General features: G+C 46.0%; 1 protein-coding gene across 1 annotated transcript in view; it reads left to right on the forward strand.

Moving 5' to 3' along the window:
• CC2D2B (coiled-coil and C2 domain containing 2B) overlaps positions 1-26,832 on the forward strand; it is a 2,924,037-nt gene that overhangs the window by 2,519,487 nt on the left and 377,718 nt on the right. The window contains exon 18 of the mRNA XM_069611382.1: positions 10,337-10,459. Coding sequence (XP_069467483.1) covers positions 10,337-10,459 — 123 coding nt within the window. The remainder of the gene's footprint in view (positions 1-10,336; positions 10,460-26,832) is intronic.

Here is a 26,832-nt window from a genome sequence, read left to right on the forward strand (position 1 = left end):
GTCAAGACCGGCGCCTCTACGGGAATCAGGTGAGCGTTACAGGAACCTGTAATCCTGTAGACGTAGGCCCCATCTGGCAATTCTCGGTGGCATCCTGGCCTTCGGGCTGCCGTATATGGTAAGCAGTGCCTGGTGGTCCGTGATGATGGTGAACTCCTTGCCAAACAGGAAGAGATGAAAATATTCGCAAGCCCAGACGACCGCGAGGCTCTCTTTTTCGGCCTGTGAGTATGCCTGTTCCGTGGTCGTCAGGCTCCGGCTGGCATATGCTACCACATGTGTGATATGTGGCTCCATGGGATCTTTCTGGGTCAATATGGCGCCGAGTCCCACCGGGCTGGCATCCACTATTAGTTCGGTGTCGCGGCTGGCGTCAAAGTATGCCATGTCTTCTGCCTGTGCGATGGCCTTCCTTATCGCTTCGAACGCTGCTTGACACTTCTTCGACCATGTGAATGGCGTGTCCTTCTGAGTGAGTAGGCGCAGGGGGTTACTGACTGTGGCGTAGTCTTTCAGGTATCTGGAGCAATAGCTGGCCAGTCCTAGAAACGACCTGGGGTCGGTGGTGTTCACGGGGGGCGTGGCTGAGTTGAGGGCCTCTACTTTTTCCGGGTCGGGTCTCATGCCTTTATCCGAGAAGATGTGCCCGAAAAACCTCAGAGATCCTTTCGAGAACTCGCACTTGGATTTGTTTAAGGTTAGCCCTGCGTCGTTCAGCGCTTGGCATACCCTGTGTAGTGCCAGGTCATGTTCTTCCTGTGATTTACCGTAGACTAGGACGTCGTCCGAATAGTTCAGACAGTTGGGGACGTGTCTGATGACCTTGTGAATCTCCTCCTGAAAGATCTCGGCGGCCGAGGATATGCCGAAGCTGAGTCTTTTGTATTGAAACAGGCCGAGATGAGTGACGAATGTGGTGATGTAACGGGATTCCGGTGCGATTTCAATTTGGTGGTATCCTTTCGTAAGGTCTAACTTGGAGAAAACTCTCGCCCCATGAAGAAGGTGAATCATGTCCGTGATCCTGGGCGCCTGATGCCTTTCCCTTTCGATGGCTGTGTTGGCTCTGCGCATATCTACGCATAAACGTATGGATCCTTCTGGTGACTTCTTGGGGACGGGGACGATGGGCGATACCCATGGCGTCGGGCCCGATACAGGTTCTATAACGTTCATTTTGATGAGTTTGTCCAACTCCTCTTCCACCTGTCTCTGGATATTAAATGGAATGCCTCAATAGTGTTGGGCCACTGGTTTGACCTGAGGGTTAATGTGGAGGTGTACTTTCCGGTTTCGCAGCTTGCCTAGGCCGGTGAAGAGCTTTGGGAATGATTGTTTGATTGAGTCCGGTTTTGTAAAGTACTTGTGGGCCATCAGCTGGTATAAGATGTGTACTAGTCCCATGTCTACTGCTGTCCGGAAGTTCAGTATACATCCACTGTTAGCTTCTGTGTCTAAAATGTATAGTGGGATCTTTGCGGAGTGCCCTTTATGTGTGCACATGGCTGTGATCATGCCTTTGCATGGCAGGGGTGTCGTGGAGCCATAGGGGTATATGTCCACCGTGGCCTTTCTGATTCTAGGCCGTGTGGTCAAGGACTGATATGCGCTTTCACTGATGATGTTGACCGTCGCTCCGGTATCCACGAGAAACTTCAGTGGGGTGTCATTCACTTGAAGTGTCAATATGGGGCTGTGTTGGGTGGCCGCCGTGTTGTCCTGTAAGGCCCACACGTAACCTTTCCTCCTTTGATCCTCTTCTGACGATGGGGTGTCACTACTGGTGGGGGATCTGGTCTCAACGTATCTTACAAAACGCCCTCTGTGTGATCGTCTCGTGTCCTCTGACGAGCGTTTATATCTTCGCGTGTGTATCGGCTTCTGCGGTCGCTGTCTTCTTTCCTGGCGCGCCGTCTTTCGCTGTCCACTGCAGGTTTGGGTGGGCTCTGGGGGGTGGGCCGGCACCTTTCTTGGTAGCGATGTTTGGGAGTTGTGTGGGTTGGGGCGTTCTTGCACATGGCCCTGTAGTGGTCCATTCCCCCACATGCGGCGCACTTTTGTCCTATGGCCGGGCATGTCCCTGTGTTTGGGTATTCGTAACCACATTTAAAACATGTGGCTTCGAGGTGTTTGTTGCCTTGATTAGGGTGGGTATACAGTTTATTGATCGACTCAGTGTTGTCACTGTGTTGGTGTATGGACACTTTGCCTAGGCTATCCAATTGCGAATCCACCGCTGCTTCCATGCGGGCCAGCGCCAGGATTTCTTCTAGCGATCGTTGTTTCTGTAGGAGCTGCTTACGAAAAGGCTGCGAGAGGCACCCGGCGATTACTTGGGACCTGAGTGCCTCTTCATTGGAGTATCTATGGAATTCGCAATGTTTCAGTTTGATGCGGAGGCGCATCACGAAATTGTCTATTGACTCCCCTTTTTCCTGTCTTGTTGTGTGGAACATGTGGCGCTCATAATCCACATTTGTATGTGGCGCAAAGTATTCGGACAGTTTGGCGTGTAGCTCCCCGTATGTGACTGTTTCTATGTTCAGCAGCTCCCCCGCAATGTCTCTTACCGCCGGTCTCACTGCCATGAACAGTGTATTTTTCAGCCTTGTGTCGTCCGTCAATCCTATGGCGCCTGTGTAGAACTTGAAGTCCCGTAGCCATATATTCCATCTGGGCCCAAGATTAGAGGTATCTCTAGATTCGAACGTGTTGGTCATGTGCATGACTTGGGCTGCTCCCTCCTGGTGTGCATGCTGGCTGTTGTCTTGTGCTGTATCAGCATTTCCAGGCGCCGATCCTACCCCTCCCGAGGAGGATGCTGCCGTGGTCGCCGTGTCCGACATAACTGCGTTGCAGTGGAGAGTTTGTGTGCCGATAGGCTATGGCACCTGTGACGGTGCTTGGGCAGCTGCGGCGGCACTTTCGCTGCGTGTGGTGGATTTCCTTCCACACCTCACCGATTCCTTGCGGTGCGGCCTGATTTCCTGGCCTGCGCAGCCTCACGCCACTCTTGGGAGGGAGGTTGTGATTGGCACGAGAGGACGGCTTCCTCTGGCGCCACTCTCCCGTTTCTTGTTTTCACTGGGCGTGCCTGCCCTCCTTCGCGCAGGCGCCCGTGTGCAGTGTTTGGGCCTTTGTCACGCGGGAGGCGGGGCCGCACGGAGTCAGTGCTCCCGTAAGTATGGGGTGCCCGTGTGCTGAATCCAGGCCTTTGTCACGCGGGAGGCGGGGCCGTGTAAAGTTGGCCGTCGTGCCCGAGGCTCGCCGACGCGCTGAACTGCTCGACCGCAGACCTCGGCACGGTGCCAGCGGGAGTCCGTGCCCGCTCGTCGCCAGTGTTGAGGTGCCGCTTCTTCCCGAAGCGTCCCCTCGTGGAAGGCCCTGCTTGCGCAGGAATGATACGCAGGAGCCGGGGTATGATGCAACCTCCTTTATTAAACTCATCGGCGGAACTGCCGAACCTGCCCTCGTCCCTCCCCTTCCCCTGACGTCACGTACGGGACGTCATGTCCTTTGGGACTCAACGGGGGCCCGCCCACACAACGATGTGGGCAACCTGACAGTGGGAACTGCATGTGGGAAAGGCTGCATAGGCCACTTTGAAGATATGGGTTGAACATCTTCAGAGGTATAAGTGGATCAGATCTGGGGTGGAGCAGGCTCGCTGAGCTTTGGGGCTATGAGGGGATGTTGGCCGTTTGTCTTGCAAGACACTGCTACTAGTATACCCTTTGACCAGCCGATTCATCTACCAAGAGCTAAATATGCTGGTCTTTCCATGTTAACAGTTGGTGCTTGCAACTCTGACCCATAGTGCAGGACGATTCAGCATCAGATGTTAGGTTTCCCCAACCCAAAGACCCCTGACGTGCACAGAGAATAGGGTAGGAGGCCTTGTTAAAAACTCCATTGGGGTTATCATAAGGAGAATGCCACTTTGGTGCGCATGCCTGCACGGCCACACAGGGGAGCCGAGAGAGTATTTTCCTCCCTGATTTAGGAGATGAACAGGCAAATGGGGGATTTATTTAGGGTATATGCAGCGATAAGATGGACGCTCTGTATTGGCTATGTTAAACTGGTCATTGATTGCCCTGTTTTTATTGCTTTTGTCTTTGCAATTGTATATTATTTCTGCCCTTTAACCGATCTGAATAAATATTGGGATTTATAAGGCAGTTAGGTTGATTTGGATATATATCGGATATTTTAGTCAAATGCATTCAGGTTCTGGAAAAAGAAGGTATCCGTGGCAGTCCTCTCCATGTTATCCGTTTTTTTCTGGTTTAGCATAGGGAATGGTTAAAAGGAGACATTGGGAATTGAAGCATCGAAGCCTGATTAAATAGGGTGAGAGTATGATGCAGGTTGAGTGCCCCATAGCCCTGGCAGGGCCACTTTGTGGTGTCTCTTGTTGTCAAACCCCTTCTTTCTCAGGATCGCAAAGGAGTGGAGTCAGAGATTGAATGGAACAGGGCCAGCTGCTAACTGGGTGAGTCATGAAAACAAGGGACAGAAATGCGCAAAGACCAGTCAACACAAACTGTGGAACCCCCAAAGTAGTTGCAAAAATATTATATGTTTGCTCATTTTAATAGCGCCTCATGTCACTTTTTAGATTCTTGGCTTGACCAACAGAACAAAAATACTCAGTTTATGATTGAAGGGACTTCTAACTTAGACAAATTGGGAGCACTCCGACAATCACTAACAGAACAAAAAGGGAAGATTACTCCAAAACAGTGGGGAGCATTTGCAACATGGTTGGAGGAGGGGACAGCACAACATAATGAATGCAAGAAAAAGGGATTTAGGGAAATCAATGACAGATTGGGAGGACAAATAAAGTACTTAAGATCGAGGGGAATGTCTGACAAAAGCACACGCCTGTGTCCCCAGAAAATGGAAGAGACATCTGAAACAGATCAGGAAGAGCAGAAGAGTGAATCCACTGAAGACATTGTTGTGTTCTTTGCTAACATACAAGCATCTGTGAGGGCGGGGCAGAGGCAACCTCAGCAGGAGGCACAGGCTCCTGAGTATGCCCAATTGCAATCGCCTCAGCTAGTTGAGTCCTAAGCACTTGAACAACCTGGTTTGAGTGACAAAGGAGCTGCAGGGAAGCATATGTTGATCCGTGCACGTCCCTCCTATACTCCTTCAGTGATGAGGGGAGGGATGATGTGTGGAGGAGACCTTTGAGTCCTCTAAGCGCTTCTCAGGCAAATGCCAACAGTTAACAGAAAAAGGGCAACAACATTTGAACATTGTCACTGTGCATGTTCCATGGACAGTGTGTGATTTGCAAAACCTGCCAAAGGAATTCCCAAATATTACAGAATAGCCATAGCGTTTTTGTGGAAGAGCTGCAGAAAGTAATACAATGTTATTGCACCTCTTGGGCAGATATGAATCCGCTCATGAGGATAGTATTGCCACCCGAAGACAGATATTTGTAGAACACGTCAATTGGCCAGCACAGGGGACCCGTTGGTGCAGGTCAGGGAAAAAATAGTTGCTTCGATCCCTGAGATCCTTCCATGAAAAACTGATTGGGCTAAGACAGGGAATTGTAGGTAAAATAAAGGGGTTTCCCCAGCTGTCTATTTGGACAGGTTGCAAGTGGTGTTTGCACAACATTCAGGTATTACTAACCCAGATGAGACGGCTTAGGAAGCTATAGCGAGGCTGCTACCCAAAGTTCGAATGCAACTTAAAACGTGTGTATTGGGTGACAGCTCGAACTAGCAGCGGTTGCAAATCACTGTGCTGCATGCCAAGAACAGGAGAAGCACACATTTGAGAGTTAATTGGTGACTTTACTGATGAGAGCTTGTAGGGCCAGGTGTAGAGACAGGGGTAGGAGGATGACAATATGATGTGTTTGTAATTAACTAACCATTGGTCTATTTCTATTCAACTCTTTTTATTGTGCTCTATGTGGCTCTCCACTTCTTGCTTTGGTAATACTTGTTTATGCAGCACATTTACAGACTGAAACTCAAAGGCTGCTTCCTAGCACTTTTATGTGCCAAGGTCTTCTGGTAAGATGTGACTTGCATTGGTACAGACCGGAATGTTATATTTTGAACATCAGAAGAGAGTACATGGGAGTGCTATGACGGGAAGAGTTGGTAAACCTTACTTGCTGGCTAGCAGTCGCCATAAGCCATAAAATGTACCTTCCCATTACTTGAAGCCCTAAAATCATGTTGCTACCACTACTGAAGATAACGTGTACTTCTCGTAATGGCAAAGTGTGATACCATGACAACTGTAACCACTAGTCTGCCATGGATGAAACGCTGTATACATCTTGCAGCGGACACAGAGGAACAAACAGGAGCAGCAACCACGCAGCACATTGAAAGGAACTGTCCCCACCGCAATCAAATCGGATTACCCACTGACTCGAATTAAAATTGGGAACAACAACCACAGGACACCTTGTGTGCCTAACCTGTTTCTCTGCACACTACCTAGCAAGACCTTGCTTCCTGCAGCCCTAGGGGCACCACCCTGCAGCGCCCCCACCGTGATCACCAAACTCAACTGTATCATCCTCCATTGATGACCAAACCCAGAAATTGGGATTGCAGTCCCGGCAGGGTCCCTGAATCGGAGCCCTGATGAAGGTGGCCTCTATATATCTCATGACCGCTGAAATGTGACGATTACAGGGAACCATTACAAATAATAGGTCCCCTGTCCTTAGATTATGCCTGTAACTATCTCCCACGTTGGCAAAGATATCTTTTACCTAATGACCCTGGAATATCTTTCCGTCACTCTTCTCCAAAAAAAGTTGTAATTTGAGGGCAACTTGGAAACCCTCCCTGTCCCAGTATGCATTGAAGGCATTGATTAACAGCCAGCATCTGCAACACCAGAACTCATCCTTGGCATTGTCAGAATTTACAATCATCGTTGATTTTACGTCACTTTGTACACCAAACACTACATTGTTCAATTTATTTTAAAATACTTGTACTTATTATTTATCATGTATCGTTGTCAATCCAAACCAATGTGAAGACTACTATTATCAATGTATTATAATTGATGAATGTACAGATTTTTACTTATGTTGTTTTTCTTTTGGCTTTCCTTTAGTGTTGTCACACTCTGAATGCTTTGGTAATACTTGTTTATGTAGCACATTTACAGACGGAAACTCAAAGGCTGCTTCCTAGCACTTTTATATGCCAAAGTCTTCTGGTATGATGTGACTTGCACTGGTACAAACCGGAATGTTATATTTTGAACATCAGAAGAGAGTACATGGGAGTGCTATGACGGGAAGAGTTGGTAAACCTTACTTGCTGGCTAGCAGTCACCATAAGCCATAAAATGTACCTTCCCATTACTTGAAGCCCTAAAATCATGTTGCTACCACTACTGAAGATAAAGTGTACTTCTCGTAATGGCAAAGTGCGATACCATGGCAACTGTAACCACTAGTCTGCCATGGATGAAACGCTGTATACATCTTGCAGCGGACATAGAGGAACAAACAGGAGCAGCAACCACGCAGCACATTGAAAGGAACTGTCCCCACCGTAATCAAATCAAAAGAGTTGATACATTTCAGGTTCACAGAACAAAATAAATTTGTCTGGTTGCACTGAGTAAAGGAGCAACATTGATTTAAAGTGGCTCCTTTCCTCTTTCTTTTCCCTTTAATGTTTATTTACCAAATGTAATTGATTATTCACTGGTACTGTGGGTGGATATTCTTAGACTTAACGTCCACAGATCTCTAAAATTAAGGAGACTGGACAATATAGAACTAACATAGACTCAAAGACTAGTTTCTATCGACTAAACTTAGTATTTTCTTTTGCGATGAACGAAGGGGTACACATATTTGTGAACTGTAATTACCAGAGCATGCAATACCTGTGCCACATGTTTCAATGCCAAAGCCATTTCTGTCAATTCTTCATACTGTGCATATCTGTTTCTTGCACTCACCCCTAACTTGTTAATTAGTATCTCATTTCAATCTTTCCTGGCTGGGAATTCCACATAGATTCCATCTCTACCAACATACCTGATGTTGGACAAATGTGCGTTTCAATCCATATAATACAACAGTGTCCCTCTGGGGACCTTGTCCTGTGAACATGCCCAAGAAAGAGTTTTCAAAGATTCTTTAAGTTCCATTGCACACTTGTAGGGGTCCCCGCCCAATGGACTTTCATCCACACGTTCGCAAAACACTATTGCCTGGATACCCTATCTGCCAATGAGTCTCATTTTGGCAGAGCTGTTTTCCAACAGGTTGTGACATAATTGCTGCAGACTTCACTCCTTCCCTCCTTCATGATGTCTTACTGTAATGCGAGCCTATCTAAGATGGGGAATCCGTGGGAGGACACAATCCATTAGAAGAACAAATTACTTACACCTAGTGATTTTGCTCCAGTTGGATGTTCCTCCATGGATTCTTCATTACCTTCCTAGCCTACACCACGGTTAATGAGCTTCCTCCGATGTCTCTATTATGACTCTATCCTTCAACGCTTAAAGCAGCTATTCTTTTTGTCTGTGACCCCTAATGCGGCAGCACAGGAGGAAAAAAATGACAATTGAGGTCACAGGTTGCCGTGCGTGCTATTTATCCCAAAGCCGTCAACTCGAGGATCATCGATGATGGGCCGCACAGCACCCCCCTGCTGGGAGACAACATGTCTGCAAGATCTGCAAAGCAGGAAATTATATCTAAGATGAGGAATCCATGGGAGGAACATCCACCGGAAAGAACATTACCGGGGGTAAGTAATTTGTTTTTTAGATTTGGAAAATATTATTCAAATACCATTCAAGCCAACCTGGAATGAGGCAAAAGCCTATTCTGACACGTGTTTCATTCTATTTAAAGCTCATCAGAGGTGTATAGCTTGCCCAACCAGGAACTGAATGATCCAGGAGTCATGAAAACAAAATGCTCAGAAGCATAAGGTAGCACATAAAGTACACAAAAACAGGAGATGAACTCAGGGTTAGTTCCCAATTTAGGGTAACTAAACCCCTCCCACCCCCAGCTCCCCGCCAAACTTTTATGTGATGGTAAATTTACTTGGTATAATTGTTTGAAATTATGCGAAATAACTGTATTTAATAATAGTGGTCTTTGAAAAAAATTCATACCACATTTGTGCATGTCTTGTGATAGGTACAATAAGAAAAAGCCCCTGGATCGCAATCAACAAACCAAAGCATGAACCCTGCATGCGCTGCTGATAAAAAATAAAAGTGTGTGTCCTTAGACAACTGTGGATGGGAAGTTCTACAGAGCATAGAAACTGTGTCAATGCAGAGGAAATATGAGATTTGCTGGTAGGGTCTAGTGGCCAAAAAGTTATATTTGCTTCAGTTTATTGGTTCTGCGGCAGCGCAGCAAAACTAGGTTATCCAGATGCCGGGAAAGTAGAAAATCATTCCAGAACAGCAGAGGTGAAAAGAGCACAGTTCCATTGGTTAGAAAAAACATTCACTCAAGGAGTAGCCCTGAGTTGTGCTACAGATGAAGATCCAAATCACTGATATTCAAGTCAAGCCTGGGTAAAAGCAGAAAAGTAGGACAGTGGCATAGTTGCTGCAGACAAGGAATAGGTAGTGAAAGATATGTGACTTATGAATAGGCTATTTTACAATACTGGAAGGACCTGAAGATCCTACTCTTCAAAGAACAGCTCACCTATCTCAAATCACTCAAAGTTTCTTCTCCGCTTTGGTGATCACCCCGTTTCCTGTTCTTGAAACCCATGACAGCTACCTTTTCACCCCTGCACACTACATCTGCATACTTCTTGCAACTCCTTGGGTGAGTCTCCTTTGTACAGTGCTTTGTTACTTCCAAGCTAGGTTTGCACTGTTGAAATCCCATACAGTCCTACATACAAGAGGCTGGGATGGGGTAGAAGGCGAGGGATGAGCTAAAAGAATATCCTACAGCTATTAGACTCAACGCACAGAAGCCAACGTGTTTCAGCTGGAAGTTCCAAGGGCTGCCAACCCAGAGACCAGAAACCGGCACAGCAAACTAAAGCCCTGCTATTTTTAATACCTTTGGTGAGCATTCCTGTCGCAACCAGGAGATTTTAACACTCACCTGTTAAAGTGCCACGGTCACCTGCATTAGATACATACACGAGAGATGAAGCTGTGTTTGTTGAGTATACTTTGTTTGGAATTATTTTCCTTTGTATTACCTTTGTTATATACTTTGTATAGCTTTACGTTGAAAACTATTAAAAGTTTTCAAAGAAAATAGTAAAGAGCAAAAGATATATCCATTTTTTCCTAAAATCTGCATTAATCTCTGCAGGTGTGGTTCAATGTGCAACAAAATAGTTCACCTATGTCTGTGAAGTTTGACATCTCGAAAGAAACACAGTGGAAACCATTATTCACTAAGAATGTTCTTCATACAAGCAAGTCCACTTGGCAGGTATTGTAACAGAAACATTTCTATTGTGAATAGTCACTGTTTTAATCTATTTTGTATGTATTCACGTGTCTCTCCACCTTTACCTCACTTCTGATGGGCACAAGTGATTATGAACAACAAGTTAAAAGCAGTTCTACAACTTCATGGAAACAACAATGGGATTATAATTGAGAAATTGGATTTTCATACAGTTATTGAAATGGTTAAAATGGAAAACAGGTAATGTAGATACATCATATAACAATGGCAAAAGCATACAATACTGTACTTGAGAGAAACATCAGAACCGGTCTCTCTTTTATCAGCTGAATCGTCCATCTCATTGACACATTCCACCACTACTTTGGCCCCACTTTATCTTTAGTGCAGGCTGGGTACAGCCTTCCCAAACACTCTTTATCATTTCGCCAGGCGACAGCTCCTTGTCATTCCACGGGGATCGAAGCACCAGCACATGGAAATCTTTGCCACAAACACACCCTGACTTTCTGCGAGGAAGAAGAGAGTGTGACGTAAATGTCCTTTCAAGGACGTAGGCATTCAGGCTCCCATTGTTCCTTGGAAAGTTGTTTGAACCCAAGGGTGAGCACCTGCATGGTGTACCCACAATCTATTGGGGACCAGGGTTTGACATTGCCGTACCCATCATCAATTGGGTGAACCATTCAATCAACTGGGTATTAGTTTTTTATATGCCTCACACATTTTATTTGGTCACTGTATACGTAGAAACTAGTGAGCGGAATTTATTTTGTTTTTATGTTTTGTTTTTATTTATTCCATGGAATACAGGACATTCACCGTCTGTCTCTGACTTTTCAGGGTTTCCCTTTGGTCTTCTTCTTCTCCCTTATCCTCTAATAGGATTTCCTCTCTGAGGCTCGTCTTTCTTCTTTGCTCCTTCCTGCTTACTATCCCCTTCGTGGGGTGTATTTCTATTTTTCTTATCTCTTCTCATGTTCTCCATACCGCAATCTGGTTGTGGGATACCTCCTTTTTTGTCTCTACTAGGTTGTTCACTAATACTCTCCCATTAAATTCCATGTCCCCCTTGTCGTAGGATTCTCTTTGTTTTTCTTCTCCACCTCCTGAGTTCCACTCCTTCCAACTGCTGGAGTCTTTCTCTACAAACCTCTAGGGTCTTTTCTGCCCAAGCCTTGGAGTTCTGTCACTCTCCAACCTTGGGGTTCTTTCCCTCCTCAAACTTTGTTTTTGTTCTCTCTCTATCCCCTGGATTCTTTCTGTCCTCACCTTCTGAGATATGTCTCTTCCCAACCTTTGGGGTATTTCTCACCTCAATCTGTGGGGCCTTCTTTACGTAACCTCTGGGGTCTGTTTCTCCCCAAACCTTTAGGGCCTTTCCCTCCCCAACCTCTAAGTACTCTCTCCCCAACCTTTGGTTCTTTTCCCAACTTCCACTCCTTCAAACTGCTCGGGTCTTTCTCTCCCCAACCTCTAGGGTCTTTCCCTCCCAAGCCTTGGAGTTCTTTCCTCTCTCCAACCTTGTGGTTCTTTTTCCCTCCAAGCTTTATTTTCCTCTGGGATATTTCTGTCCTTACTTTCTGGGTCCTTTGTTTCCTCACCTTCTGGGATATTTCCGTTCCCAAACTTTGGGTCCTTTCTCTCCCCAACCTCTGGGGACTTTATCTTCCCAACCTCTGAAACCTTTAGGGACTTTCTCTCCCCAACCTCTGAGCACTCTCTTCCTAGCCCATGGGGAACTGCTCTCCCAACTGCCCGGCCTTCACCCTCATCACCCTCTGGACCCTGCCCCACTTTAACATTTCTCTTATTTTCTTCACCTCCTCCTTTATGCGCTAAAACAAACCTTCCTACTCTCCTCCAATCTTTCTCCTCCTCCTCTCTCTTAGCCATATCCTTGCTTATCTGACAGTCAGCTTCAAAATAATCTCACCTTGCTTCCCATCTGCTCCTTCTCCTTGTCTCTGCTTTTTCCAAACTCCCCCACTACCAGTTCCCCCTGGTTGCCTTTTATACTCTCTCAAATCCAGCCTGAAGTTCGTCTTTGGGCTTTGGGTTTCAGGTGTGTCTGTTCATTATTCCTAGGTGTTTGTGTCTCTAGCATCACTGCTTTCCTTCCTGCAGACTTACTCTTCTTAACGGTGGTCCACCATCTCGGATTTCCAGAATGTATATGGAATCGGAGGTATTATTTGAAGTTCTGTGGATTCTGAGTGGTTTGTGGGTCTCAAAACAAATTGGTTCAGGCTTGGATCTTGGGAACTAAAGACAGGAAAGTGAAAAATTGGGAATCTATGTCATATTGGTTTTGTTCTTTCATGGGTGTTGTTTCCCTGCAATTCTACTGGCTGAACTAATGTCCTTGAAGAGCTATGCTGATAGAAAGGGCCTTGTGACAAATGCCTGCCAAGATCACTGTTAGGGTTGGGACAGACCAGCAGGTCCTCCCTATGCTATGCCAGCATCCTGCATCATGGAGTGCGTGGCAGTCCCCAGCCATCTTGCTCACCCATCCCCAAAACCCTAGAACATGGCAGGGCACTTTGTCTCAACATAGAAAATCACGGAAATAGTATTTCACTGTGTCCGTCTTTATATGAATTAAATATATTTTTCGTTGGTGAGCTCAGCTCTTGCAAATTAACAGTAGCCAAACTCTGAACACCTGTGAATGCATTCAGCATGTATGGTTATTTATTATTATTGTTTCTATTTATTCTTGTATTCAATGTACCGGCACCACACGTATAGAGGCATGTCAAACGCTAATTCCCCTTGTGTTTATATCTAAATGTAATGTTTTATTAGATGCACTGAACGCCTGCAAATGAATATTATATCTGTACAGGAATCCAGTGAATACATTCAGCATTTGCTATAATTTATTGGATTCTGTTTTATTGTGTTGTGTTGTGTTGTATTTATTGAGGGACCAGGGTGTTTCACCCAGAAACACGTAGAAAACAAAAACTGGAGTTAAAGGAGCAGTTTGAGGGGATTGGGTACTCTGACGTATTCCATATCTATGACAGGTAATGTCCGCAGCTGTGCTGCTTCAGAAAATTTTTGGCGTCTGCGTCCTGCGTCGATGATGTCGATGCGCCGTCCCCGAGGACCTCCTCCGACAGCCGACGTCACCCGATGTGATAAGTAGGACGCACGGCGCCCATAGCCTCAGTTCCGTATTTTCCGCGAACGTGTTCGCTTCGTGAACCTCGGTATGCCTCGACTCTTTGGAGTTTGTTGTATTCTTCTCGGTTCTTTGAACCTGTTCGGTTTTTGTGACAATGTCTACCTCGTCTTCAACCCCGCGTCCGGGCTTCAAGAAATACAGGGACTGTGGGTCCAAGATGTCGGTAACGGATTTGCACGACTTGTGCCTCTGGTGCCTCGGGGAGGCCCACGACACGAACGACTGTGTCGACTGTCAGTCGCTCACGGCCAAGGCCTTGCGGGAGCGCAAGAAGAAGTTGTCAGTAGGTAGGGTGTCTAAGCCCAGGAAGTCGAGGTCTGTGGGGTTTTCGACAGATGATTCGAGAGGCGACTCTCCGCGTCATCGTTGGAGGTCCAGTGGGTCTCCTTCCAGGAGTCGGTCTCGCCACTCCTCTGCCTCTTCGAGGCATTCCAAGAAGCACCGGCATCAGTCGTCTTCCCCGTCCTCTTCCAAGGACTCCGCCCGTCGGCGGGTCGCTTATTCCACCATGCAAGCGACACCGGAGGAATGGCTTCCTTCGAGAAGAAGATGTTGGCGATTCTTGAATCGCAGGGCACCGGTCCGTCTGCGCCTCCGAGTGGGGTCGGTCGTGATCGGTCAAGAGACACCGCTCGCACGCCTTCGGGCTTGGGTGGTCGGCATGGTTCGCGGGAGAGGTCCTGCTCGGACAAGGGTAACCGTTCTCGCCATGCCCGTTCGAGGTCCCGATCCTCGATGCGCTCGAGACCGCAAAGATCCTGTGCCGTCTTCGAGGAAGACGTCGACGCCTGTGGCGCCGAGGTCGTCGACAACCTCTCTCGAGGCTCAGCTTTCGAGGGGATAGTTGACCCTGTGGACCCTGGGGCTGTGTTTTCCTCCCCAGGTGGGGGCTCTTCACATTCAGCAGATGGTGCACAAGTTTCAACTTGCCCAGATGCTCCCGGCATTCGAGTTCTTGAGGTTGCTCTACCTCATGGCATCCTGCATTCTTCTGGTGCCAGAGGCTCCACTGCGGATGAGATCTTTGCAGTGGGCACTCAAGATTCAGTGGTCGCAATCTTCCGGCAGGATGACGGACCCTGTTCAGGTGCCGTCCTCGGTCGCCCAGGACCTTCTGTGGAGGGCCGTCGAAGGCAATCTGATGAAGGGGGCCCCGTTTTGGCTTCCCTGGCCGGAGGTGACGATCGAGATGGAGGCATCCCTCATGGGGGGGGGAGCTCATGCCAATGAGTTGACAGTCAGCGGTCGTTGGTCTCTATCGGAGTCCAGACTCCATATCAATCTGTTGGAGCTGAGGGCCGTCAGGCTAGCCCTGAAGGCTTTTCTGCCGACTGTGCGAAGAAAGAGTGTCCTGATCCTAACGGACAACACGGTGGCCATGCACTACCTCAACAAAAAGGGGCGGCAGGGTCACTTCCTCTGTGCAGGGAGGCGATGCAGCTCGAGTTCTGGGCCATCCAGCAGGAAGTTTCGATCTCGGCTGTTCATCGGCCAGAGACGACAATGAGACGGCGGACGCTCTGAGCAGGCAGAGCACGATCTCTCACGAGTGGGAGCTGGCTTAAGAGATTCTCCTGGAGATCTTCGCCCTTTGGGGGACCCCTCAAGTGGATCTCTTCGCCTCCAGTGTCAACCGGAAGTGCGAAAGGTTCTGCTCGTGGGAATTTCCTCCAAAAGGAGCCTTAGGAGACGCGTTCGTGGTGGAGTGGTCATTCCCACTGCTGTACGCGTTTCCTCCAGTCCCCGTCATCCCGCAAGTACTGCGCAGGTTACGGAGGTTCGGTTCCCGGGTGTTCTTCATTGCTCCGGCGTGGGCCCGGAGGACGTGGTTCCCGGACCTTCTCGACTTGTCCATCTGCCCACCACGTCGTCTTCCCTACTGAGACGATCTGCTCTCACGGGAGAGGGGTCAAGTTCTCCATCCAGAGGTCAGATCCCTCAACCTTCACGCTTGGCTTCTGAAAGATTGAGGTATAAGCATTGGGACCTCCTTGAAGACGTGTTGGAGGTGTTGCTCTCGGCCAGACGGCCGGCAACAAAGTCTCTGTACTGTTGCCGTTGGCGTAGGTTCTGCGACTGGTGCAGAGTTAAGAATGTGGATCCTTTTGAGTGTGACATTCCCATGGTTCTGTCTTTTTTGCTTTCCTTGGCCCACAGGGGCTTGCAAGTGGGTACCATTAAAGGTTACCTGGCGGTGCTGTCCATATTTAAGCGCTCGTCTGAAGAATGTTCCTATTTTAAGATTCCTTTGATATCTCAGTTTTTGAAAGGGCTCACTAATGTGTTCCCTCTGTCACCTTTTCTGGTGCCCGGTTGGGATTTGAACCTTGTTCTTAAGTTTCTTATGGGTGCTCCGTTTGAGCATTTGCACTCTTGTCCTTTGAGACTGTTGACTCTTAAAACTGTGTTTTTGGTTGCGGTTACTTCCGCTCGCAGAGTGAGTGAGTTACAGGCACTTTCAGTTAAGCCACCCTTCACTGTGTTTCATAAGGACAGGGTTGTCCTTCGAGTTCGTCCTTCCTTTCATCCGAAGGTGGTTTCGGAATTTCATTTGAGCCAGAAGGTGGTTCTTCCGGCATTCTGTCCTCCTCCACATCCTGGTAAGGAAGAGGAGAGGCTCCATAGGCTTGATCCTAGGAGAGCGTTTAGCTTTTATATTTCACGCATGTCCCGGGTCAGAGTGGACGATCAACTTTTCATTGGTTATGCTGGAAAGCGTTTAGGACAAGCTGTGACAAAACAGACTTTGTCTCGTTGGATTATTTTAGCTATCTCTGAGTGTTACCGCTTGGCGGATAAGGACCCTCCGGCTGGCTTGCGGGCCCATTCTACCAGAGGTGTGGCTGCGCCTACTGCCCTGCAGAGGGGTGTTCCTATTCGTCACATCTGTGATGCAGCCACCTGGGCTTTGGTACATACTTTTGTACGTCACTACTCCCTGGATTCCATGTGAGGGCAGGATCTGGCCTTTGGCAAGGCAGTCCTTTATTCCGCTATTTGATTGGGCATGCTAAATTTGTGTTCTAAATTCTTTTCCCACCTCCTTGCTTGGTACTGCTTTTGGGAGTCTGTCATAGATATGGAATACTTCGGAGGACCCAATCCCCTCGAAGAACAAGTTACTCTCTTACCTGGTTATGCTCTTTCGTTGGGATGGTCCGACGACGTATTCCATATCGCTCCCTCCATGCCTTCCCCGCTGCAGAATTTCTTATGCGATTGCAGCTTCCGTTCCGCAAGGCCTTGTGTGTCTGACTGGCAGACAACTGGTTTCACACGTTCTGGGGAAAAACTACAACTGAGGCTACGGGCGTCGTGCGTCCTACTTATCACATCGGGTGACGTCGGCCGTCGGAGGAGGTCCTCAGGGACGGCGCATCAACGTCATCGACGCAGGACGCAGATGCCGAAAAGTTTCCGAAGCGGCACAGCTGTGGACATTACCTGTCATAGATATGGAATACGTCGCGGGACAATCCCATCGAAAGAACGTCACCAGGTAAGAGAGTAACTTGTTCTTCTGAGTCAGATACAAATGACAGTAGACAGTTGGGATACTTGGTACAGAACTCAGCGACGGGACAGGCACATGACAGACAGTTGTCTAAGGGGACAGGGTATGTGCTGGGTGGTATATACAATGGTTGAATGTCCTGGATAGTCAGGGAGGGGAAGTAATGTTGAGCAAGTAAATATTGTGCTCTTTAGATTGAGGGGTGGACATTTAGAGCAGTGTCACACAGGACACCTACGATGAAGAAGAATGGCAGTAACCAGTATTGTCGTTTTACTATTTTTATGTCAGGCTAATGTACGAGTAGGGCTAACCTAAAGACAAAACTGTGATCTCCCCACAAGAAATAATAACAATAAGCATGCTCATATTATCTTCTATTAAAGAAATGTCTCTACCGATGAGGCAGGTGTTTAGTGCATTAGGCCCCTGGAGAAAAAGTGCATGTCTAAGCAGTTCTAAGGAGGTTGCCTCACCTACACTGCTCTGGTGTTTCAAACCTATAGGCATGTGGAAGCCTATTGTTTGGTCTATGCTATTTGCAGGTTTAAGTCCTGCAAGTAGGCACGTCCATGGCTGTGATTAGCAGGACAAGCCTGTGAGTGGTCCCATGGACTGCCTAATTGTACCCTGGATTTATTTCCTTTTGCCTCGCTGGTCTGATTGCAACCTCCCAGTCCCTGTTTTGTTTCTCCTCCGAGTGTCCGGTCCTGTGTGTGTAAAAAAAGAAAAATAGTAGGGCCCTTTATTTCTTTATCTTATTCGCTTTCCTCCTGCACCCTCTGCACACCTCTGTTTACTTGGTTTAACTGCTTCTGTGTCTTCTCTGGGCCTTGGTGTCCACACTTCCTCCTGGTCCCTGTACTCCACCACTTCCTCTTGAACCCTGACTTCCACTACTTCCTACCACCACCTCTTGATGATGGCTTCTCCCTCTCCTCCTCCTGGACCTGTCCTGCTTCTGCTATTTCTAGATTTATTTCACTTGACACTTCTCTATTGTTATTTTTTACCTTCAGCAAACAAAGGAGGTGATGGCTGGAAGGTTTTGAATTCATCTTAACCACAGGCATCACTCCTGACAACCCCACAGATGACTGTTCTTCACCTGCCAAGCCATTACAGGAAGGGGAAAGAACATATGCAAATTAAGCATGGTCCCACCCTAAAGGGGGCATTCCAGCCTCAACTGCTATGTGACACCCCTTCTGCCTGAAACCACACGCAACCCCAGACATGTTTCGGCCTCATCAGGCATTTAAAAGTGAGGTGTAGTGTGGGTGTCTAGGCCCAACAGCCATGGGACCCACGTCTGGGCATACCCGTCCCACTTTTCTTTAGTCACCCTGATTGGGATGGGTGTGCCCAGATATGGACCTGTGCCTTCCGGGCTTAGAGACCCAAGCAACACCTTGGCATCTAAGTACTCAAACTGGAAGGTTGAGCTGTGCTTGCCTGTGGTCTCATGTAAATGGGATGTGCCCAAGCAGTTCTGGACCCCACCTGATTTGCATTTGGTCTTTCACCTTTCTGTAATGGCTTGACAGGCAAAGAATGATGATCTGTGGGGTTGGCCTGAGCAATGCCAGAGGTTTAGATTAGTTCAAAACCTTCCACCCATCAACTCTTTTGTTTTGCGTTATTTATTCCTTCAACAGTTTTCTTCCTTGCTCCTTTTCTACCCCCTAGTCATCTTTACAGGTCACTACTTTTGCATCAGTCTCCTTTAATACCACTGTTTCCTTCTGTCTTCTCACACATCCTGTTACCACCTCCCCCTTCTGTTCACTCTCCACTCCTGAATTTACTAACCTCTTATGCCTAGTCTCCACTCCTGGGTCCCACTTACTAACAGCACCTCCTTCTATCCACTGGCAAACCCTCATGTTATCACTTCCTCCTTGCAGTCATCATCTTTTTTGTTTTACTGTCTACCCCAGATGTTACCACCTCCTTCTGTCGCTCTCCACTCCTTTGGTGTTCACACCCCACTCCTGATATTACCACCTCCTTTAGCTTCCCACTTTCACTACCATCTTGCCAGCCTCTGAATTCTCCACCAGTCTCCATTCTCCAGCCCTCACAATGGATGAGCCTCCTGCCCTTGTAACCCACACTCAGCAACTGGGGCTGGTTGCATATATGCCTTTGTTCCCTCCTCCCCCTTGGTGGGTCTGCAGCTGTGAGTGTTGATTGTCGTCTGGAATCTTATTCTTACCTAAGTGCACCTGGGGCTGATTTGGACTCATGAGTTAGACCAAGACCAAACCGAAATCTAGTCTGCCTGGCATCTTGGATTTTAGATTTGCTGCTCTGACCTTCCCTGAGGCTGTGTGCCCTAGGGTGAAGGCTGAGGAGTTTCCAACATTTAATTTACCAGTGGGAGGCATGCAGGATAAGCTTTCTATATTGACTGAGTCAGTGGAAGCATGGGACAAGTAGGGAGATCAATATGTTGTCTTCCCAGAATAGGATTTTATTGCCAGGGAACATTAGCATTGTAAGGGTACTGCTTGTGTCTGTTTCTGCTTATTCAGGAAGATGCCAGCTTGACATCTTGTATCTGCATATGGCGATGGGCGTCATGGGCACTGAGGATCTTCAAACAAACCTACTTTGAAGTGCTGGGTAAATTTGCAGAAGAGCGCTGCACTCACCACCTTCATTGATCACTTAAAGTTTTCTCCCTTAACAAGAAAGTCTTCTCTTTCACTCTTGGAACTTTGGGTCTAGCTTGGGTGAGCCCCAGGCTCTGTGAAACAAGGAGGAGTTTTTCTTCTAGCCTGCAGATTATTATAAGAGTCTAGATTAGATCTTGAGCAGCTAGAGCAGTTTTTTTCCTGATGGATCATGGGGTTGGGAGGGGACTGGACTCTTGGGACTGGTCTATGGTGAGACAATGTGACTGTCCTCTTACATGTGCCAGGGAACAGGGCAAAGGAACTAGGGGAATGCTCGTACAGGCCTATAGGGCAATAGGGAAATGCGGCAATGCCCAAAGGGCCAGCCATGATGTTTTGGATAGGCTGTTTTTATGACAGAAGGCACCACTTTTCTGACCAGAGTGGAGCAGTTTCATAAGTTACTACACTGATTATAACCAATGTTACTAAGCAAACATGTTTTCAAATGCATTATTTTCAACATATTTGACCAGAAAAGCTCCCTTGGATAGTACTAAAACAGTCTATTCTGAATAGTAATTAATTGTGTATTTGTGGACCACATTTTCATTGGTGTTTGGATGGATTTTATGCTGCATTCTGACCCTTGCTTTTTCCCAGATGCATCTTAATCGATTACACCTTTGACAGCCATCTTATAATTCAAAAAGCTATCTTTTTTGAAAAGCAAGCAAGTGGCTCAGAGGTTAGAGGGTGGCTTACCTGTGGCAGGATTGTGGGTTAAAGTCCCCTTGTTGGCATAAAGATACCCAAACTGATAGGTTGATCAATGTATTGGGAGGAAATAGGTAACGTTGTCAATTTATTTTTATTGTTTATACAAATATTGTTTTATATTTATTCCCATTACAAATGGCTCAGAGAGTGAGACAAGTACCTTTGTTTATCCAAACCGGAATTCAAGTTCCCAGATGCGTTTTCATCCATTACAGCTTTGACTGCCATGTCATTATGTAAAAAGCTTTCCTTTCTAAGATGAGAACCAATGGCTCAGTTGTTAGAGCACATATTTAGAAGGTATTAGCATAATTGACCTAAGAACATTTGACCTAAAACATTTGATCACATTTTTTTGACCTTTTTTTTCGGTTAAATATGAATGTAATTAATATATATATATATATATATATATATATATATATATATATATATATATATAGGGGCGGGAAAGGGTATAGATTAGGTTGAGGGGAAGTGGGGAGGGGTATTGTGGGGGGTTTTAGACTGAAAAAAGGTCAAATAAATTCAATAAAATGTGATTAAGCCAAATCTTTAGGTCAAATAGGCTCAAACCATTTAGAAATTGCAAGGTTGCAAGTTCTATAGTTGGCATATAAATACCCAAACTGGTAGTTTGGCCTGTGGATTGGGAGACAATTAGACTCATTTTTAACATATTTTTACAGTTATAAAAATATTTTTACATCTTTATTTCCAAAACAAATGGCCGAGAGAGAGAGAGAGAGAGAGAGAGAGAGAGAGAGAGAGAGAGAGAGAGAGAGAGAGAGAGAGAGCTAGTTTCCGGATGCATCTTCCTCCATTACACCATTGACTGCCATGTAATAATACAAAACGTTGCTCTTTCTAAATGGAGAACCAGTGGCTCAGAGGTTAGAGCAGTTTTACCAATGACAATGTTCCAGGTTCTAGTTCTTCATTAGCATAAAAATACTCAAACTGTTAGATATACCTGTGCGTTAGGACAAAATATGTAAAAATGTTAATGTTGTGTGTTTTCATAACATTTTTATTTTATCTTTATTTCCATTACAAATGACTGAGAGAGGGAGTCCAGCACCTTTGTTAATCCCAACCAGCATTGATGCATCTTCATCCATTACCCCTTTGACCCCCATGTCATATTACAAAATGCTATTTGGTTTATAGGGCAAAAGGGCAATGCCTGAAATGTCCCACCATCATTTTAGATGTGCCGTTTTTAGTAACAGAATGGGCTACTTTTTTGACTAGTATGGGCCAGTTTCATAAGTTACTAGTTTCAACCAATGGTACTAAGGAAATATATTTTCAAATGCATTATTTGCAACATATTTGACCAAAAACACCCCCTTGAATAGTACTCAAACAATATACCCTGGATTGTAATGAATTGTAATGTGTGATTGTGGGCCATTTTTTAATTGGCGCCTGGATGGAATTTATACCCCAGTTTGAACCTGGCTAGTTCCCAGATGATCTTCATTGATTACACCTTTGGCAGTTATGTTATAGTGCAAGAAGTTATGCTTTCTGAAGAGAGAGCCAACAGCACAGACGTTAGAGCATGGGCTTATCAATGGTAAGGTTGAAGGTTCAAGTGATCTCATTAGCATCTGATTACTCAAACTGGTAGGTTGAGCTGTGCATTGGTAGGAGACAGGAAATCACATATAATTTTTCACAACTTTTAATGTTCTAAAAATATTATTTTATCTTTATTTCCCAAAAAACTGACTGAGAGAGGGCAACCAACACCTTTGCTTATCTCAACTGGTATTGTTACTTCCCAAATGCATTGTCATCATTTACTGCTCTCACCGCCATGTCATAAGGCAAAAAGCTATGCTTTTTGCATGGTGACCCTGTGGCACAGAGGTTATAGCATTCGTTTACTAATGAACAAGTTGCATGTTCATAGCCTCTCAGTGACAAATAAGTACTCAAACATGTATGTTAAGCTGAGCATTGGGTGAAAATATGTAATCACTTTAATTTTAATTTTCTGTCATAAATATATACTTTCATATTTATTTCCATTACAAATGGCTCAGAGAGAGACCAGCACACGTGTTTAACCCAGTTGACATTGGTAGTTCCCAGATGCATCTTCATCCTTTACACATTTGACTACCATGTCATAATGCAAAAAGCTATGATTTCTGAAGGGAGACCCAGTGTCTCAGAGGTAAGAGCTTGAAGGCTCAGACTCCCCTATAATAAAATGCTCGAAGTGTCAACCCATAATTTAGGACAGTCCAGTTTTTCTTTTTTTATAGAATGGCCCACTTTTTTGGCCAGAGTGGGCCAGTTTCCTAAGTTACTTCACTAGTTTTAACCAATGTTAATAAGCACATATCTTTTCAAATGCACTATTTGCAACATATTTTACAAAAAGCTCCCTCTTGGATAGTATTCAAACAGTCTGTTCTGGATGAATAGTAATATGTGATTGTGGGTCACTTTTATATTGGGGCCCGGATGGATTTTATGTCCCAGTTTGACCTTGGCTAGTTCCCAGATGCATCTTCATCAAACTGCACCTTTGATAGCTTTATCATAATGCAACATACTTTGGTTTTTGAAGGTTTAGCCAGTAGCAGAGGTTACAGTGTGGGTTCACCAGTCTCATGGTGGCAAGCTTAATTCCCCTCTTTGGGGTTAAAATACTCAGCCTGATAGGTTGATCTATGCATTGGGAGGCAATAGGTAACAGATTAAATACATTTTTATTTACTGACCGACATTGGTGGACCCTGCCTAAACTTATTTCCAAATGGATTGTGTCCTCTCACGTGTTCCTCATTTTATGATATCTCCATATCTAGCTTTAATGCAGCTAAAGCTGGATATGGAGATATCATAAAAAGAGGAATACATGGGAGGAACATCAAGTCAAAAGAATGTTACCACGGGTAAGTAACTTGTTCCTCTTACTCAGGAATGGTATTTTTTACTGGCATCAAAGGTACAGCGAACATGATGAGTGTTCAGTCAGTGCTAGTGTTGACATGTAAAAATGTGCTGAGGTTAGAAGATCGTTGTCCAAAGAAGGAACAGTGCAACCTTTGTATGTGATCTTGGTGTGTCTAATCTCAGAGTCCCTGTTGGTCCATCCGAGTGCAATGGGATACGCTGGCTTGGCCGAAGCTGAAGCAGTCGGTGCGGAGCCTAAAGCTGCTGTCTTTGGGGCCGGCGCATCCGGGGCCTTGGCGAAGATGTCAAGCATCTACATGAAGGCCACATATTCTTCTGAAGTAGAGGATTGGGTTGGAAAAGTTACCTGCTGAGCATGGCCCTCCAGGGCTTCTCTGGTGCAGTGGCTCTTCAAAGAAGAAGAACAACAGGAAGAAAAACAAGAACAATGGTGCCTGGAGATCTGAATCTTTTGCAGCGTTTCTTCTTTTTGTCCTTTCCTTAGAGCTGCGGTCCGCGTCTGATGACCCCAAAACTGTTTCATATGTCACCTCCCTTTTCGGGAAGAAAGATGAACAGTTTTGCCTCATGTTCTCAAAGTACCTTTTAGTGCATCAATTGTCACGACCCATGGTCATGCTTGTTTTGGCCCTCACCAAGACAGTAAAGAGAGATTATGTGAAGAAACAGACATTTTGCACCTGAGAAGAACACGATTTAAAAAGAGCTGTGTTCCTAGAGTGTGCAGAAAACACGAACTAAGATCATGGATGCACCACAGCCTCTAAAAATACTAGCCCTAACACCATGTCCAGCATGGGGTTCATACATGCGTTGTGCATAGGTGATGCTGAACCGGACTGTGCCCCCTGGCAGCGGAAATGTTCCTAAAGAGCAGCTGCACTGAGAGATAAATATGATAGATGAGGAATCCATGGGAGGAACATCCTTCAGAAAGAACGTTACTGAGAGGTAACACATTTTTTTGTTTACTAGAACATGGTCTGCTCCACAACAGAGCAAGTAGACAAATAATTGTAATGCCCTATAACTGGCTCTTTCTTCACCAACTCTGCCATCACAGAGCCTGGAGTCAACAGTGTTCCACATCCCTGTTGCTCAACAGCTTGTGCTGAACTCCCCCAATTATGAAAACTCTGGACCTGCTGCACTAGCACCTGCAAATTCTCCAACCTAATACCAACGGATAAAATCTAGTATTTGGATGACAGTATAGATGCCGCCTCTAAAACATGCACAATGTGCATGGACGAAGACTTACCAGGTGGCACAGGTGGCGCAATGCTGAGGGACACAAAAACAATCAGTTGAAGGAATGGAGGAATCTGAATCAAATCTGTACCTTCAAAGGAAGAACCCTTGGCAACAAGAATGCCTACAAATGCTCTTTGATAGCCGCCACCCAAGAAACTTTAACATATATGGATGTCTCTTTTTGAAATGTTCAGCTCAATCTGGATTTTCTCGCATTGGATGCACTGTGGCAGATGCAATGCACACTGGTTTTAGTAATCCATATTCTTCTGCTTGCCTAATCCAGTGTAGAGAAAATCTGGAAAGAAAACGGATACAGATATTAAAGGTAAGATCTAAGTCATGCCAAATACATGACTCATGGTATTTTCTCATTAACTCTGCTTTGTTTACATGCCCAGAGAATAATGGCACCCTGGAGATTGGTGTAAATGCTGTATTTATAAATTCTGTCCTTCCTGTTATAGATCTTTTGAAGCTACAGTTAGAACAGACTCTTCTACCAAATAAAGTCTATACATCAAAACCTCGTTCGAAAACAAGCTTGGGACAGGGTGTATGATTGCATCCAATTACAAAACCAGATGATCTCCAGCTTGGGAGGATGTTGCAGTGTACTAGCTAGGAAGCAACAAGACTGTTGCTGCCCCTGTGAAATTACTCTCTTGGAATGTGGGAGGAATTTGGAACAAAATACAATGTTTGGTTTATCTAAGATCTTAATATAGTGTGTCTCCAGAAAACCTGACTATCGGAGGACTTCCATTTTCGTGGATACGGAAGCTTTGCAGCAAAGGCTCACTAGCGTAGGATGCAGCATCACAAGGGAGGGATTGCTATTCTGATTGCGGATTTAGCTGGTTAGTATAGAAAGATTGGTCCCCAGTTGCAAGTCAACGGTCGTTTTGTCTCCCTTGGCCAGAGGTAGTTGGTTTTTAATATTTACAATCCACCTAAAGCAGGCCCCCAAAACCTGAATACTATAAAGCAAGTTATTCATGAAGTTACATCTTTGGAGGGCGGAGTATAATGTGCTGGTGTCATGACCCGGCGAAATTGCCCCTTCTGGACCTCATGGTCATTGTCACGAAGGGCTTGTACTCCTTGTTCCTCCCAACATGGCCGTACCAAGCTCCGTGCTACGCACTAGCTTTCATGTCGTAGCACGTACTATAAATTAGTCACGCCCTTGCGGGTTCGCGCGTCTCAACGCTATCTTCGATAGTGACCCGACGTGTGTTTGCTCTCTACATTTGCTTCCTTGATCCTCTTACTTCCTTTCTTGCCTTTTTCCTGTTCCTGGACTCCCCCCCCCTACATTGCTTGTTATCGCTAATCCTGGACACCCTGGAACCACGACATTCCTGGAACTCTGAACGTGCTCTGCAACCTGACGAGGCTCGGGCGAGCCTATTCAAGACCCGAACCACCCACAGGAAGAGTCCTGCGACCGAACAAGGGAGATCCCGATCACAGGTGAGACGAGGGGAGATTTACGACAGTTTGAGACGCCAAACGATCAATACGGATTCTACCATGGAGAATGCTATTTAGGACATGATGCGCGGAATGCAAGAACTTTCCACAGAGATGCAGAATATAAAAGCCGAGAATGCGGCGTTAAGACAGCTCATCTTGTCACGCGACTCCGCGAACAAGGACAGCGTATTATTGGGAGGAGTGGTTGATAAATACGACGGTTCAACAAAGACTTTACGTGGATTCCTGGATTCTTGTTTGGTACATTTTACCTTCAAGCCCTACTATTTCACAACTCCTAGGGCTAAGTTTGGCTTCATACTATTGCATCTTTCCGGTAATGCCCTTACATGGGCCACTCCATTACTCAATTCAGGGGATGCTCTCCTGGATGATTATGAAGGGTTCATCGCGGAACTCAAGACCATGTTCGAACGTCCAGAGCTGGTTCACAGTGCTCAAGAAAAGCTACTTGACTTCCAACAAGGATCCCAAGACATGTTGGCCTATGTTACCAGATTCAAACAGCTACCCAAAAAGGCGGACTGGCCCCTGGAAGCCAGTTTTACTTTGTTTCGCAGAGGTCTAAATGAAGAGATTAAGGACGAGCTAG

This window comes from Ambystoma mexicanum, chromosome 8 (assembly GCF_040938575.1).
Source record: "Ambystoma mexicanum isolate Mex_15411 chromosome 8, UKY_AmexF1_1, whole genome shotgun sequence".
Taxonomy (NCBI): domain Eukaryota; kingdom Metazoa; phylum Chordata; class Amphibia; order Caudata; family Ambystomatidae; genus Ambystoma; species Ambystoma mexicanum.